Source organism: Rhea pennata, chromosome Z, assembly GCF_028389875.1.
Source record: "Rhea pennata isolate bPtePen1 chromosome Z, bPtePen1.pri, whole genome shotgun sequence".
Taxonomy (NCBI): domain Eukaryota; kingdom Metazoa; phylum Chordata; class Aves; order Rheiformes; family Rheidae; genus Rhea; species Rhea pennata.
In genome coordinates this window covers 27,398,186-27,416,350 of record NC_084702.1, presented here as the reverse complement: position 1 = coordinate 27,416,350, position 18,165 = coordinate 27,398,186, and the positions used below count along the sequence as shown (strand labels likewise).

Here is an 18,165-nt window from a genome sequence, read left to right as displayed (position 1 = left end):
AACTTCAACCACCCTGACATGTGCTGGAAGGACAACACAGCAAGGCACAAGCGGTCCAGGAGGCTCCTGCAATGCATCGATGATAACTTCTTGTCACAAATGGTGGAAGAGCCTGCGAGGAAGGGTGTCCTGCTGGATCTTGTCCTTACTGACAGAGAGGGAGATGCTCAGAGATGTGAAGGTTGAGGGCAGCCTTGGCTGCAGTGATCATGAGATGGTGGAGTTCAGGATCCGGCAGGAAAGACCTAAGGCAACAAACAGGACTGCAATCCTGGACTTCAGGAGAGCAGACTTTGGGCTCTTCAGAGACCTACTTGGAGGACTCTCATGGGTTAAGGCCCTAGAAGGAAGAAGGATCCAGGAGAGCTGGCTAGTATTCAAACATCACTTCCTCCAAGCTCAAGAGTGGTGCATCCCTATGAGTAAGAAGTGCAGCAAAGGGGGAAGGAGATCTGCATGGGTGAGCAAGGAGCTCTTGGCCAAATTCAGACAGAAGAAGAAAGTACACAGAATGTGGAAGAGGGGACAGGCCACTTGGGAGAATTATAGGAATGCAGTCAGAGTATGTAGAGATGCTGCAAGGAAGGCTAAGGCCCATCTGGAATTGAGTCTGGCAAGGGATGGCAAGGACAACAGGAAGGGCTTCTTCAAGAACAAATACATCAGCAGCAATAGGAGGACCAGGGAAAATGTGGGCCCACTACTGAATGGGGCGGGGACCCTGGTGACAAGGGACACAGAGAAGGCAGAATTACTGAATGCCTTCTTCGCTTCAGTCTTCACTGCTAAGGGCAGCCCTCAGGAATCTTGCAGCCTGGATGCGAGGGAGAAAGTCTGGAGAAGGGAAGACTTTCCTTTGATTGAGGAGGACAGGATTAGAGACCTTCTGGGCAGGCTAGACATCCACAAATCCATGCGCCCAGATGGGATGCACCCACGGGTACTGAGGGAGCTGGTGGATGTTGTTCCCAGGCCGCCCTCCATCATCTTTGAAAAGTCATGGGGAACTGAAGGGCTGCCTGAGGACTGGAAGAAAACCAGTGTCACTCCAGGCTTCAAAAGGGGCAAGAAGGAGGACCCACGCAACTATAGGCCGGTCAGCTTCACCTCCATCCCTGGACAGGTGATGGAACAGTTCATTCTGGATGTCATCTCCAGACAAATGGAGGAAAAGAAGGTGGTCAGGAGTAGCCAGCGTGGATTCCGCAAGGGGAAGTCTTGCCTAACCATACTGATCGCCTTCTATGATGGAAGGACTGTCAGGGTAGATGAGGGGAGAGCAGAGGATGTTGTGTACCTTAACTTCAGCAAGGCTTCCAACACTGTCTACCAGAACATTCTACTACAGAAGCTCAGGAAATGTGGGTTAGATGAGTGGACAGTGAGGTGGATTGAGAACTGGCTGAAAGGCAGAGCTCAGAGGGTCGTCGTCAGTGCCGTGGAGTCCAGTTGGAGGCCTGTGGCTAGTGGCATCCGCCAGGGCTCAGGACTGGCTCCCATCCTGTTCACCTTCTTCATCAATGACCTGGATGAGGGGACAGAGTGCCTCCTCAGCAGGTTTGCTGATGATCCCAAGGTGGAAGAAGTGGCTGACACACCAGAGGGCTGTGCTGCCATTGAGAGAGACCTGGACAGGCTGGAGAGCTGGGCGGAGAGGAACCTCCTGAGGTTCAACAAGGGCAAGTGCAGAGTCTGGCACCTAGGGAGGAATAACCCTGGGCACCAGTACAAGCTGGGGGCTGACCTTCTGGAGAGCAGCTCTGCAGAGAAGCACCTGGGAGTGCTGGTGGACGACAAGTTGACCATCAGGCAGCAATGTGCCCTTGTGGCCAGGAAGGCCAATGGTCTCCTAGGTGCATTAGGAAGACTGTTGCCAGCAGGTGGAGGGAGGTGATCCTGCCCCTCTACTCAGCCCTGGGGAGGCCTCATCTCAAGTCCTGTGTCCAGTTGTGGGCTCCCCAGTCCAAGAGAGACATGGAGCTACTGGAGGGAGTCCAGCATAGGGCTACAAAGATGATCAGAGGGCTGGAGCACCTGCCCTATGAGGAACGGCTGCGAGAGCTGGGCCTCTTCAGCCTGGGGAAGAGAAGACTGAGGGGGGATCTGATCAATGTGTACGAGTACCTGAAGGGAGGGTGTCAAGGGGACGGGGACAAACTCTTTTCACTTGTCCCATGTTACAGGAGAAGAGGCAGTGGGCAGAAATTGAAGCACAGGAAGTTCCGCCTGAACATGAGGGGGAATTTCTTCCCTGGGAGAGAGATGGAGCACTGGACCAGGTTGCCCAGAGAGGTTATGGAGTCTCCTTCTGTGAAGCTCTTCAAGGTCCACCTGGATGCAACCCTGTCTAACATGCTGTAGGTGACCCTGCTGAGCAGGGAGGTTGGACTAGATGATCTCCAGAGGTCCCTTCCAACCTCACAGATTCTATGATTCCTCATCCCATGGAGCAGGAAGAAGGGTGGAAATGGCATTTCCAGGTTTTGCCATTGCTGGAGACAACAGAGTCACCAGAAAATCTTCATGAAGCATGAAGGAGTCCTACAGAAGGCCTGCTAAATACTTAACTGCCTCCAAGCACTCTGTGGTACGATATAAAGCTTTTAGGCTACACCTTGGTAGTAAGCATATAGTGCTTTTTATAAAAGCATTAAAGTGACCCTGGACAGTTTATATTTTGAAGGCTGGGTGCCTTTCCCACTCTAATGCCAGTTACGTATACTGACAGAGTACTTCGAATAATACCCTACTTCAAGGGAATGGCCTCTCTCTCAACAAAATTTATTTGTAATTGATTTTCAAGTGCTTATTTTCATATTAGTCAGATGCACAATTCCTATTGCATTTTGCAGTATGGGACAGCAAAGTTCATTTACTAAATGATATTTGCAGGTCATTGTAAGAAACTACTTTCTTGAAGGAGGGAAGGAAAAGGTATGCGAAAATTTTTGCTTTCTCTAGCGCAAAAGATAATTGTAGCTCGATATTTTAAAAGAAACCTGAAATAGAGGTAGGATAGAAATATAACACCAACAGGCATGAACCCAGCAAATGCACAGCTAGAAGAGACAAGAAATATAACCACACAGTTGTAATTAGAGCAAGCTATTCACAATGATTTACTAATATTGGGCACTGTAACATCAAAAGACATGTGATGTTCATGTTATTTAGGTCAAAACTTCCTTTTTAATTGAATGCAAGTAATGATTTCTGTGTAGTCTGGTCACTTTGTTATGAAAATAAAAAGAGCAATAGACCAAGCAATGTGTTGCTGTAGCTAAGTTTTGTACTGTCTGCAGTCTGAGCCAGATTCTTACTACCAAGCCCTATGAACAACTATTCTTTTTTCTTTCTTTCTTTTTTTTTTTTTTTTTTTTGGTTGAAATTGCAAGCAAAAGACACCACTCTGGGCTCTTCTTCCATTGACTTGCGCTGCACTCATGCATCACACACCAGTCTGACAAAACAGGACACCGTCAATAAAACCCAGCTGCTAAATTGCTTTGACCTACCAAGATTAACATTGCAAAGAAAATACTTTCTATTCTGTTTCGAAAACATAGTGACTTGTAGTACTTCATTTTTGCTTCACTCTTTGGCCTTGCAGACATGCCACAACAGATAACTTAGCCTGTAAACAAAAAAAAAAGGAACAAACCGTATTGAAAATTTTCTCTTCTCCCTCCCCTCAGCCCCACTTACTCATAAGTGCGCATTAAGGAAACTCCCTCAGCTGCATTCACTGCCTCTCAAGAGACAGAAAAACAGAGATACAGCTGTGCCTGTTAATACTCGTATGCAAACAAGTTGAGTTGACTGGCTGTAATACGTCACTTAAGAGCACCTCTTCTTTGATAAGCTTGTAGCTCAAAAAGAAGCAATAGAGAGAAATCTGTTGTTCTCTTAATGCAATTAGCAGATTAAAGCAGCATTTCACTTTCAATACTTCATTAAAATACTGATTGCATCCAGCATTAGCTGATTATATGACATACGCAGTGTTCCCCCTACAGTCCTCTCAGAGATACAGTGGAAAACGGCAGCACGGGCAAGCTGAGCTGTTTGCAAGTGAGCAGCTGGTATTGACATTAGGAGCCAAACACAAAACCTGCAGGAAAGGCTGCCCACAGGATGGAAGAGGTTGGCAGGGAGGTGAAGGGAAATCACAGACGAGGGACCATTGGATGCTAACTACCTCCATGCTGACATGTGGGGTGATTACTCAGGAAGATACCCTCCAGCACATCACTGCCTCTTACAGAAATCACTTCTCAAGTTTTAAATCTCTAAAATACTCTTTGGCCTTTTTTTTGAGTCAGTTGTCGGTGCTGATTTTGGTTATATGTCTCTATTTTGCAGTTTCTCTGAGACAAACTAGCCCTCAATTTTTATTCTCTTATATTCACTCTAATCCAATGAAAGTGAACCATAGGAGTGGTAAAGTCCAGTAAATTGTGGTATAAACACAAGTGATTATTTCAATTTTCTCCTCAGATTATTTTTTCATGGCAGACCAATAAACCCAATAATGCCTAGATTTACTAGAAAATTTTTTATTCATTTCCCAGCACAGCCAAAAGTAAGCTAATAACATCCCACCGAGAATGCTGTCAGGCTAAATCCCTCAACTGCTGAAAGCGCTGCCTGGATAAATCTCACTTCACTTTCCATTCTGCCAACCACTTAGGGCAGGGCCCAGGGGGACTCTCCAGCTTATCCCTCCTCACGCAATGTCACAAGCGCAAGCCGGAGCGGCCCAATCAGTGCCAAGAAAAGAACAAACTAAAAAAGATTAATTCACAGATGTTCATGCATTTCACATACACTGTGCCCTATGGTCTGTTGCTAGGGCAACAGGAGACCACCAGTGTGCGCTTTATTGGCTTTATGAAGTGCGTCTCAGGGACTATAGTCCGAGAAATGCTGCATGATAATAGTGAGGCTTTTCAGAAGCCTTGTTTTGTGTTTATCCACATTTAACCCCTCGAGTATTATTAACAGCATAACTATGCACATCTTATGCATCTCAAAAAAAAAGGGGGGGGAAAAAAAGAAAAGAAAAGAAAAGTAGACAAAGCAGAGATAAGCAGGAGGTAGTATGGTCTTAGTTTCTAACTTAGAAATGTTGGAAAACATGTCTTAAGGATTGGTTCCTGAAAGGCCTCTGTTAAAGTTTTCACCTATGGGCTCTAAGTAATAAATGTTAGTTTTGTGTTTGAACAGTGCTCAGCACAACGACATTTGGGTCCAAAACTGATGCTCTGAAGTGCAAATGCAGCACAAATGATAAATTAGAATTACAAATTATTAACTGCAGACACAACATGTTTTCTCAGTAACTTCAAAAGAAAGGAAAAAGCGTAGACTTGCTAGCCACATTATAAAAAAAACTGTAATCTCATTTGCATCCCAAACCATATCATTAGTAATCAAGCAAAGCATGAGCCTTTATCAAAACCCTTCTAAAGTTGCAATCCCTGTAAAAGAGAAGGAAAAATCCTTTTTTCAAGCATTCCGTGTTACAGTGTCAAGGACTACAACATAATCTATAAATTCACACAAACAAGCAGGAGCAATAAGCTGTCTCCGACCCTACTGCTCCGCCTCCCCCGCCACTGATTTTCTGTCCTCGCCTTAATCCAACTTGTTCTCTCTCAACAGGCCTGTGACACTACAGCCCAAGTTGTGTTTTGTTTGGTTTCTTTTTCGCTTGTTGTTTTATCAGAGGAGGTAGGGAGATGGAGGGTTGGGGGTTAAAATCACAAATGTCACAACTCTTAGAGCAGCAGCACATATCAACTGTTAATCCAAAAGAGAGCAGGAGAAAGCGAGGGCTGGCAGAATAGATCAATAGACGGAACAGCTTACATTCAGATTCACAGGAGAAAGAACACGCAGAGACAATCATTTCCTGGGAAAAGCTAAAGCCTAATGAGAATTTACTCTGTCTCTTTTATTCAGACAACCAACCCTTTTGTGGCAGGGGCTTCCTGAGTGACAGGAACCCAGGGCCCCTTAATAGGATTTCCATATTATTTCCAACACCTGCCTAGAAGTTATTTGTTTACACTGAAGGAGGCAAGATTCTCAAATCAGACATCTGCTTCTAGTTCAGGCATATCTTAGGAAACCATCTAAAAGGAAGCTTTGTTGCTATGGAGATATTTTTATTTTTCTTTCCTTAGTTGGCTGAAAAACATTAGCCGTTTCCAATTTTTTGTTCTTCAAAAAGCCAAATGTCACTCAAGAAAACATAGAACTTTTCAAATTGCTTTGTAAAATAACTAATCAAGCTGCAGACATTTAATTAATTATTTGACTTAATTAGAACTGTACTGGAGAGAGGAGATAGGGTGCAACTTTTCTGCAAATTCCTCTCAATCGCTGATTCCTTCTGGCCGGCATACTTCCCTCAAAAACATGTTTAAAATTTTCTAATTCACAGTGCACTTATCAGTGTCTCATAATAATTCATGAATCAGTCAGACCATTCACTTCCTCCAACTTCTAAAATCAACCTAAGAAACTGACAACACTCCAACGAGGATTATATTCTTTCCTAGTGTGGGGAAAAGGCACTAAAAGCAACTTAATACAAATATTAACCTACTGAAAGCTAATAAGCTTAGGATACCCAATGAATTCATTAATTTGCATTAAAATGAGGGATGATTCAAACTACTTTGAACTTAAAAGCTTAAAAGACAATTTAAAATTAAAACAGTACTTGGTCTATACAGGGAAAAGATATACATCGCCAAGCCAAAAGAAATCTATAAAGCAGAAAAAAGTCACCCAGTTTGTGTCATGCTTTGATAAAAGTTCATCAATACTACCTTATTTTCTCATTATTTAGACTAAAAGGTATTTAACTCAAACTGCAAGCATGTGTTTCACTCCAGACACATTTGCTGTAAGTTGTTGCAAACCACGAATGCCAGCACCCAAGAGATGATTATAATTGCGCCCTTATATTATAATAAGGGGAATACCAAGAAAGATAAGAAACAGATTCATTCCCTCCGCTAGCTCTTTTCTCACAGCTGTTACACTCCTGAAGACCTTGTCCTGGAGAAGACCTTTCCACCCACCTCCTCACCCCAGCAGACTTCCTCTTCCTACTCTACAAGTAGAGTATGACTCTATAAGTCATAAGTCATAAGTCTATAAGTCATATTATCAACCTCACTGCCTGTTGCCATGGAAATAATTAGACGTGACCGCTTAGGTTAGAAATTACAACCCATTTAAGTGTTTGCCTCCTGGCTGAAGAGAGCATCTGGAGAGAGAATATTTGTGTTACTCTAAATCACAGAATGACAAAACAAAGTTTGATAGGGGGAAGCACTGTAGGAGTTTGCCAAAATGTGGGCATGCTGCTGAAGAAGAGTCACCCTGTGGTAACAGGCAAGGTTAGAGGCTAGTGTACAGCTATATATTGGAAAAGGAAAGTTATTGTGTAGGAGAGGTGAAGCCATTAAAAATGGCAGGAGCAGCTAATTCTTTGAAAATGAAGTACACGCTGTTCCTTTCATAAGATACTCTACACAAAATTAAATTTTCCAGACAATCTCATTAAAAAGTCAAATGATATGACACTGAAGGAAAGAAAAAAAGAAATGTAAAGCTGAGGTTTAAGAAAAAATATGGGAAAAATGAAGTACCAGGGAGATATTTATCTAATGTTCAGTTCCATGTTTTAAAAATATGTTGAAAATAGACTTGAATGACTTGCTACACATCTAGCCAAGAAAAGATTATTATTAAAAAGAAAAGCTAAAAAAATCATGATAGACCAAGACAACAAACAGGACCCTGCTAATTAGTATTTGTTCTGCTTCCATGGACAGTTACTGGACAAGACTGCAACAAGCAAGCACGTCTCATCCAATCACATCATTAATCCACTCACATTCACCACCTGAGGACCAGCTATGCCTCAAAGATATTTACTTATCTGTTCCACAAACAAACAATTACAACACATTTTCTGGAATTAAGGCACCTGTTATATTCTGTACAGTTTACATGCCCTGAGGCAGATATCAGTTAATACTGAACAAATTACTGAATTGCAAGCCAGCAGAAGATATTCATTATATTTTGATAACGCTACTCCTAAAACACCCATGATGATCTAAACACAACTCTTGTGGAGCATAGTTCAAACATGCTCAACTTAAAACAACCACTACAGAAAGCTAAATGCATACACTGCGTTGTTTTTTGTACGGAGATATACGCAACCACAATCTGTGATGTGAATTTTAACAAATGCATGAAGTGATCTTCAATTGAGTGCTATTAATGTAGCATAATAATAAAATGATCAGAAATAAATTCTGTAATTTTCTTTGGATGTGTAACAGATAACTATGTTTCTTTAACTTACTAAATACACACTGGTTGTAGTAATATTTGGACAGAGACTCATGCCATCAGAGGAAGTCTCACTTCAAAGAAATATGACTATTCTGACAATATCTACAGCAGTATATCACATCAGTTTACATAGTGTTCCTCTAAAAGCAGAAAGAGTGAAGTCACAGCAATGTAATTACATTTGGTAATACCAAAAGTACAACAATATATTTTGGACTTTTTGATTTTAGACTATTTTGTTCTTTTCAGAATCCTTATACTTGTAAAACTTAAAAAAAGAAAAGTATGAAATTATAACTGTGAGAGTGAGCATCTTACTCTTACTTACATACTAATGAACACAGACTTACACATTCAGTAGTGGCTAACAACTCAACAAGCTAAACTGAGACAGGCTCAGATTTTAGCAAGCACTGGAGAACACGCCAACAGAAATTTAAATGGAACACAGAAATCACACTAGTCCACTTTCTGTATTTGCCACATCTATATAACTATTGCTGTTCACACAGATTAAAGCAAAAGTATCTTACTGCTAAATGCACTTGAATTTGTCCTGACAGACTCTTCTTAGTTCATTAACATGCTGGTCAGAAATTCCACTAAAATGTGCATGTATACAGCTGATGTATCAGTATCAGAAGCAAATTTATCCTTTCCACTGAACCTTATTTTACAGAGGAGTCTCAAAGAGGTTATTTTATTACTGCAATGAGACTGCAGTTTTTAATTATGGGCTCTTACTGCTGCGGAAACAGTAACCCCCAACACCCAACACGAAGAGTCTCCACTGTGCTGAAACACCATACAACAGACACATACTGTCCCAAATAATTCATGATTTAAGTGAAAAAAAAAGGGTGATGCGCCAAAAGAGTATAATGAACAACAGAACTAGTTTAACAACAGAAGTGGAAAAAAGTTACATGAGTTCAACCTTCTGTACAAGGCACTGATTCAAAGGACTGAAATTTTTGAAAACACTCCAAGAGCTTCATTGGCTATCTCTGACTGACCCATAACTCAAGTAGCATCAGTGGATGGGATGCCTTACTCCAAGTGTCATTGTAGACAGCAAAGTCACAGGAGGAAACTGCTAGTGCTAAACTACTTTCTGCCAGATTATAACTGTTTCTACAAAATGCTTTCACATTTCTTCACAGTATAACTTTTTTTTGCAGAAACGACTTTGCTAGGGATCAGAGAAACTTTTGTCGAACTTGCCCCAGAGAGGGTAGGAGAGGACTAGGGCTGGGACAAACAACACATCTCTTAGACAAGCAAGTCTTACAAGAGGCGGAAAAATCCTTGTGTGGCATGGTTTGCAAGTAAGAATCCAAGGCAGAACAAACTTAAACAAAAAATTATTTTTACTGCTTATGAAAAAGGGGTCACACAGTCTTTTGTGAAATTCCGCAGTTAGCTGCAGAACTCTTTGTCTGTCTGTCCAAACACACTGTATGCCCTCAGAGCCCTTAAGACACTTTCAGAAAAGCCTTCATTTTTGTCACCTCTTCCCTTCCTTTGTCCTGTATGCTGCCTTACTAGCTGTACAACAAGCAGTGCTGTGACCCAGTTTACAGGGCGTAGAGTTTTCCCACACTTCAAACTTTGCAAAGGATTCTGAGGAATGAACCCAATACAAAAATCTAAAAGCTCCCCAAGCAGCTTCCCTCCACAGACCCTGCTGTGCTGACATTGATCTATTATTTAGGAGTAGCTTCTGGACACCTCATGGTATCAGGAAGATCCCTCTTTGGTTTCAGCAGTGAACTGCTCACTCCAGAGAGGTGTCTGGAAGAAATTGAGCCCAGTTTGTTTTATCAGGCAGAAAATGCTGCATTTAGAAGGGCAGTATAAACTGCAGTAAGACTGTGCCTGAAGAATTGGCTTTTGATGTCAGCCTGTCTTACTTTGTTGCTCCAGCCACTGCTCTTGGCTTCAGTGCTCAGCAGTGACACAAATGAATTTTCCACCACACTCCCTGAAGAGTCTGTAAAATTGTGCACACAAGAAGTGTTACACAGCCCTTCCCGTCATCCACACTCCCTGTTCTTCTGAAGGGACTAATCTCGTATCACTGGTCTCCCTGCTCAGGTGAAACCTAAAGTTGCCAGTACTGGTGAATCAGCTGTTGCCTACATCCCCAGCCACAACTAAAAGAAGGGGCAAGAAAAGCATAATTAGAGACACCAAGTTTAATGAAGAAATCTACCTGACAGGTGAAAAGCACTAGAATTAGTGGCAAGAGGTTTCCAAAATAAGGGGAACAGAACACTTCAACTGAACTTTCTTTGCACCAGTGAGTGGGGTACCATAATTACCCAAACCCTACAGTAAAGCCTAAATTCACACTTCACAAGCTATTTTAAAATCTGCCCTGCTTAATAATCTGTTTCAGCAGGAAAACACTTTAAAGTGTCTCTCACAATTAAACCCAGCCACAACCTTGTATAAATCAAAATTCTGCTACCATATCAAAATGTTACACTGGGACTATATAATGTTGCCCATATCCTCATTACATGCTACACTAATTAATACCAGCAGATTCAGAATTTTCTGCACATTAGAGGCTTTTAGAGGAGCTATAAAAAATTTCAGGCACCATTAATTTAAATTTGTATTGAAATTTCCTTTTGACAGATGGCCAAAAATTACTTATTATTTAGAGTACCAGAGCTGTATGTTTGCACATTAGAAAAGAGAAAAATTAAAAGCAAGAAGGAAATTTATGTCACATTCATTACCTGTTAAATGTTAAGGAGCATTATCCTGCATGAATAAATTATTTCATACAAGCACACACACTCCAGCTGCTGGCAACTGGCACGCTCTGGCTGACAAAAACCATCTCAAGTCACACAGCAGACAATCATAAAAAGCCTCTCTTAACCAGGAGCCACTTAAGGGAGGACAAATCGATAGAACAAGCAACTAACTGCTACTCTGGGCATCACTGAAAAACATTCAAGGAAATTAGCAAACTATTTCACCTTGCAAAGCTGGTTGCAAGCCCCATATGCTGACACATAATCCAACTCACAGCCTGAACACCGAACAAGACAAACATCTATTTATAGTCATCATTACCATTTCAAAATAGATTGGTACAAAGTAGTCACACCTTCCTCTTAGCCCTCAAAGCTGTGGGCATAATTGTGCATTTGAGTCATTCTAAATAACTGCAGATGAATTAAACAAAATCAACCTTTTTGGTGTAAATATTCGCTGTAATACGCATGCCAGTATAAATACCTCAACATCTCACAAACTTAACAGGAACAGGACTAACATATTTTCTATGAAAACAGTAAGTAATATACCCTATATATTAATAGCTCTCTTCATTCACTTTATTGAGTGAAATGTTTGTGGTTTCAGCTGTACAGGTATGCAGACTCACTAAGGAAACCAAGTACTCTTATATTCTCAAATTTAGAAATCTGCCCTATCTTTATTTATTTTTTTGGGTGTGGGGGTGAGAAAAATCTACTGATCTATTTGTCCATGGTAAACAGCAGATAGTCTAAGAACATCATCATTAAGTTGTGCACAATTTGCATAAAAAAAGAATCCTGGTGCCAAGCTCTTGTGACAAAGACATTGAAGTGAAAACTGATGTACTGTTGTCTTATATCTGCCGATAGACAGCTTCAGTGCCTTTGCAGCTCACAGTAAAAACTGACAGTTCCTGTCAGCTCCTGGTTGTTATGCAGAGCCATGTGGGGAACAGTAAAACTGACAACAATCAGCTCAATTTCATTCTGCTGGGACCCAGCAAAGTTGCCGATGGCAGAACAGACATGCTGTGCAAGGGTACAGGACACATCCCCACCTGGAGCTGCCAGGGAAGCAAAGGAACACCCCATCACATCAAAGTCTACACAGTGGTAGAATCCTGGTTGAGGTAAAGTCAAACCCTGTGCAGCATGCTCCTGCCCAATTTAACTTGGACATACACATGACATCTTCCTGCCAACTAGTAATCTTGTCAAAGACACGTAAGATTTTGTTTAATTTACACCTTTTCTGCCATTTGGCCAACCCCAAGTATGAATTACTTATTTCTAGAAAATACCATTGAAAAGTTGAAAAATTGGTTCCAAGTGTTCAGTCATTTGGGCACATATGTCCTACTCTTTGTGAAATAAGCATCTCTCATTTCTTACTCACCATTGTGTGATCCATCCAAGCTCTGATCCTTAAATCAGAAATATGTAGGTAACTGTGTAACTGGCAACAACTGGGTCTGCTGTAACTTGGCAAACTGCCAGCAGCAGCAGCTAGAAAGGCAGAGTGAACTAGTAGAGGGTAGTGAGAAGATGCGCTTCCACTTGCAGTATTAAAAACACTGGAGCCTCTATGAGACTTCGATAGCTCTCAAGTATGGACCAGCTCCCAGGCACCCATGCTGAACCACAGCAGTATGTATCACAGAATGCTCAAAATTATACAAGCCACAGTTATATATTTTATCTCTTTATAAACATTATCATTTACAGGATGGGGCACATATGGACACTACACAGTCATTTAGTATTTGGAAATTAACTTTTGGGAGTGGAATACAAGAGCCTTAACGTGATTGCTGTCTTCTGTGGACTAGAGAGTAACAGCCCTTTCCTCTCCCACTGAGCTAACTACTTCTAAAAAAAAAAAAAAAAAAAAAAAAGTGGATAGGACGCCCTTCTTGCAAGTGACTGATCTTGTAATATCTGCATTAAGAGTATATTATTAGTATGTATTAGAACTACAGTTTTATGGTCTTTGAAGTTGTAAAACTATTATTTCTATTTCATAACCTGACATAAGCACACCTTCCCTCCCCATGCATAGGAACAAGCAAGAGTCAGTCTAGGAGCAAAGCTGTTATCACTGGATAGCAAGTTGAGCAATCCTGGTTATGCTACAAACAGACACATTCTAAATGCATTACATAGTCTTCATTTATGCTAAACAACACAAGTCACAATCCAGTTTCAGTTTGTGATATTCTCCACAATTCTACTTCATACTTAAATAAAATGTAGTGTGTGCCTCTTAAGTTCCTCCTTCCACCTATAAAATGGAGTCCTACCTTGATGGAGTCTCTGTCTGCAAGTACAACAGCCACAACAGGCGAGAAAGGGAGAAGGAAGCAGTGGCGGCAGCAGCAAGGGATGGGAGATGGTGACAGAGAGAAAGGGAAAAGTACTAGTTAGTTTACATAAAATTATACACTTATCTTACTTGGAAGAAAGAATCTTGATGTCTGTTAAATAATAAATTGCACAGATGTTAACTTTTCTGTGCAGTTAATAATTAATACTGTACAGCCAAATTTATAAAACCTGATCTCTACCATTTGAATGCACTTTCCAACTACAATTGGGTAATAAATACTGAAGCAATTAGCTAGGAGTTCCTGTGAACACTTTTTTTCCTAAGAGGTGTTTTTAAGACAAGAAAAAGAGAAGCAAAGAAAAATGAACAAAGCCATGCATGTATCTGGCACTGCCTACCTCTTTGGTGATCATTTTCATGGTGCTTCTTTTCATCTTTAATTGGCAGGTGGGATTGCCCGCCCAGTGCACTAGATAGCGCCAGAAGGCCAGCGCTGCTGCCAATGGGTGGGATGGTTGGAGGCTGCAAGCCCGATGGATGTGGGGTGAGAGGCACGGGAAGACCATGTCCATGCGACAAATGCTGAGCTTGGAGTTGCTGCTGCTGTGAAAAATGAAACGCAGATATTGAATTTGCTCAGGGAACTAGTTTGTCCAATTGATCATGTACATCAGATGTAATTGATCAGATCAATCCAGACACCTGACTGATCCAAGCAGATGCAAGGTCACACTAATATCCTGGCATTTTTAAAATGTCCACAATATAATCTGTGAATCTCACACCGAATCAAACAGCAAAAAAATATAAGAGACTGAAGTCATTTTCCTGTTCTGGTGAAATTCTTCTGACAGAACTATTAGATTTTATTCTTCCTGGCAGAAACACACCACATACCTGTCTAATCAAAACATATGTAACTATAAGAGCAGTTATATAATGCAAAAAAAAGGCTGAGATTTGAGAAAATTAGTGTTAAACACTTCTCCCAGCGCTACTGCACAGCATGTAGTGAGAGTTAATTTGAAAGAGAAAACCTGAATTAACAATCCAGAAAAGGAAACCGGTTGCAGCCACCGTTTTAAGCCCTTTAAGTGTCCTCAGTGGTACTTGAGCAAATTACTAAAGAAAATCTAATGTAGCAAAGCTTGGGTCCTCCAGTAGGCTTGCTCAATAATGCTGAAATAATTGGGCACTCTGTGCACGTTTAGTGATGCTCGAATGAAAAGCTAGAGGCCTGCCCTTGTACTCTTCTCTAGCGGCTGACTCTGTGTTGTGACAGGTTTATTTGAGTGGGACCGTGATGCATGCACCAGTAACTGCGCTGACAAGAGTTTAAAGTCATTTTTACCAGTACACTGGCAACACATAGAGAAAGCCCTTGAGAGGTTCGAATTGGAGTGCTTGACCTCAACCAAGCCTGCATCAAGCTCTGTGCTATACTAACCATTGTGGGGTAGATTGTTTGTTGCCATTAAATGGGAAGGCAGGAAAAAAAAGAAAAAAAAAAAAAAAAGGAGCAGATAAAGTTATATGTATCCCAAGGAAGATCTCTTCAGGTCTAAGGCTTGTCCACTAATCATCCAACTAACTGCTGTACATATAGTTACTAGATTTGAAAGTTGCTTTTAAAGTTGTCATTTCTCAGGAATCATGGTAAACCAAACCAAAAGTCTTCTAGGATTTTACTCTTCCCTGCATGTCTTCATAAAGGGCTTTGGAGAAGGAAGAAATAAAAACTTGTTTTACATAAAAACATTTTATTTTAAACTTCTAATTGTGAAAACTTAACTCTTATTTTTATTTGTTTTTCAACTGAATCCAAATTTATTTCTCACATCACATCCTAGCTCCTTAACCAAGAAATAATATGCCATTCACTTGGTTTTCTCCTCCTCCCTCTAGGACTAATTTCTATTCAAAGGTGAGTTGAAAGTAAAAGAACGCAAGTCATATGCAGTTCATGCAAAACATTACATGCAATCTCTCAGTATCTTCCCTTGAAAATATAGATCCTTCTTTTACTCTTCAAAATACAGTCCACGCTATTGAATTCAAATGCCAGTGTCAAGTAGATGTCATCCAACTTAGCCCACAGTTGAGGAAAGGAGGGGAACACAAGGCGGGGGCGGGGGGTGGGGGGATAAAGGAAAAGAAGAAAAATACAGCAGAACAGAAACAAGACTCCTCTGGGTGGAAAAGAATCAATCCTTTCGCTGCTTGTAAGCCTATGTTATCCTAGTAGTTTCCTCTTTTTTGGCAGAATGTATCAAATATATTTTGTTTGTTTGATACTCTTATGGAAGGATGCTTCACTGCTCAGAATTTAAAATTAACTAGAACAAAATGGAACAAGAGTCAACTGTGTATTGTTTAGCTTCAGGAGCTTAATGGGGCTGCCTTATGGCCACAGAATAAGCTGGCATGGGGGATTTGCAGAGAGAGCAAGTTAGGTGACATGGAGGAGAAAAATACAGAAGATGGAATAAGAGAAGAAAAGAAACAGACAAAACATTCTGTGTTTTGGAGTCTCAATTTTCATTTTAAATAAGGAATTTCCAGCTCCCATCTGCGAATGTACTATAAACCAAAGCAAGAAGACGCCTGCCTGAATCTGCCAGTTGCAAGGGCCTGAGAATATCAGCAGTGACAAATTGCTCCCCTTGTTAATTATATCACCAGTGATCCAAGGATGCAAGATAAGGGACACTCATGGCACTGTACTGCACAAGCTACACAAATCTGCCCACTGATCTACACAATTCGCCTTATTTGACCTCTTCTATGGATACAGGATGTTTTGCAAAGAGCTCTTAAAAAAAAAGAAAAAAAAAAAAGCTGCATCACTAACGCAATCCCTGTTTGACTGTGGTGTGTTGGGAGTTTCTGCAGAGCCTCTGCAGCTCTTTTACTAACTTTGATGTACCAAAGTTAACATTTTCCAGAAACAATATGGATGCTAAGAGCACTGCATGTGATGACACCTAGGGCTGACCGTGCCTCATAGCTTGAGATCATCCATATCATGTTTGATCCAAACCCTGGCCAAGAACTGATGCACTTTCCCTGCAAGCTGAAATGCCAAACACTGAAAATAAGTAGAGGAAAAAAAACAAAGCAATAAAATAAAATAAATAAAAAAATAGAACAGAACATAAACACACAGCACTTTTGCTATGGAAAAACATATGCACAAACTTTTATGACTAGATCAGGCTCTTCTATGCAAGGTGTTGGGAACTTGAAATCTGGAAAGAACATGGTCCCCACTGCCATGAAATTGTCATTCACTAGAATGGCAGAAATTTGGCTTGATATAGTCACACAGACACAGTCTGGTATGAAAACTAAATTGCTACAAATCTAAATAGCATACAAAATTCCATTACTGCTGAAGATGCCTGTACATAAAACCACAAAGAGATGGGGACAAACTGATGGGACTCCTGAAAGTCGTTTGTTTTGTTAGAGTGGAATGAGACTAGAAGTTTAAAGAGAAGGATTGTGAATGACGACTGCACTGGTGCAAGAAAGGACCATAACCTTCTCTAACATGATGCACAATGTCATATGGCAGAAGTGAGATACTGGTCCAAAATCAGAAATGAAAGCAATCCAAATGAAATACTGGGCAGACTTGCCCTCAGAGTACAACCCATGGTGGGGAGAAAGCTGGCAGTAATCATCAGAAAAGAGAGAGGGAAAAAAAAAAGAAAGAAAAAAGCAGCATAGTCACATAATTAAGCATTGTTTGCTAAAACATGTATTCAAGAAGGCAGAGACAGAAAGCAACAGCCCATCTCTAACTGCCATTTCTAGACCTCTGAAATCCATCATTCAAATTCCCACAATATTCACAGCTTGATTTTGCTTTTTCACTGCCTAGACATGTCATTGGCGAGTATCAGCTTGCAGGGTGACTTGTACACAGATGCTTGATCACAGAGAAAGTTAGAAAAATATGGGGTACTATCTTATCCACTGGGCATCCGGTTAGTGCTACAAAGTGCTAGAAAACGCAGTACCCTCTATAGTTCTCAAAATGCCAGAGATACAGAGCAGTAAGACAGCTGGTTTTACACTGTCAATTTCTCTCCCCAAACAGAAATACTCTACTACGGAAGAAAGTTTGCATTCATTTCTCCCTACACAATGAACTTAGGAGATCATAAAATCCGGTATAATTTAAAAACTTGCAAGGAGAGCCTAAAGAGAGCTAATTGAGCAACTATGAAATTTTCTGATTTTACTGTAGTGCTTTTTCCTTTTTCTCCCCCACTCCATTTTTAATGCATTATCCTTACTTGTGTCATTTCTGAACTTATAGCATGTGGTTAACTTTAGACAACCCTAGCATATGCATATATTTAGACAATTCTAGCTTAAAGTCAAGCATGCATTTGATTGCAGGATCAGTGCATGACTTGTGAAGGCAGTACACCAGGCTTTACTATGCTAAAAAAAACTATTTAAAAACAGCAACAGTTAGCTACCTAAAAATATATTCTACATATTCTACACAATGATATTGGATTGCAGTGTTTTTGAGAAATGTCTTAAGATGCAAAAATATAAAAGCAAGCATAATCTCAGGAATCAGAAAGAAGCCAAAAAAATTAAATATTTATTTTTGTAGTAAGTTTATATATATATTTTTTAACATCAGCACAGTAT

General features: G+C 40.6%; 1 protein-coding gene across 4 annotated transcripts in view; it reads right to left on the bottom strand.

The window, feature by feature from the left end:
* LOC134153137 (transducin-like enhancer protein 4) overlaps positions 1-18,165 on the bottom strand; it is a 105,257-nt gene that overhangs the window by 34,948 nt on the left and 52,144 nt on the right. For 2 of the 4 annotated variants that reach the window (XM_062598995.1, XM_062598997.1), the window contains 2 exons: positions 13,890-14,094; positions 13,466-13,482 (listed from right to left, as the gene is read on the bottom strand). In XM_062598995.1, coding sequence (XP_062454979.1) covers positions 13,466-13,482; positions 13,890-14,094 — 222 coding nt within the window. The remainder of the gene's footprint in view (positions 1-13,465; positions 13,483-13,889; positions 14,095-18,165) is intronic. The other 2 variants (XM_062598996.1, XM_062598998.1) reach the window with 1 other exon arrangement.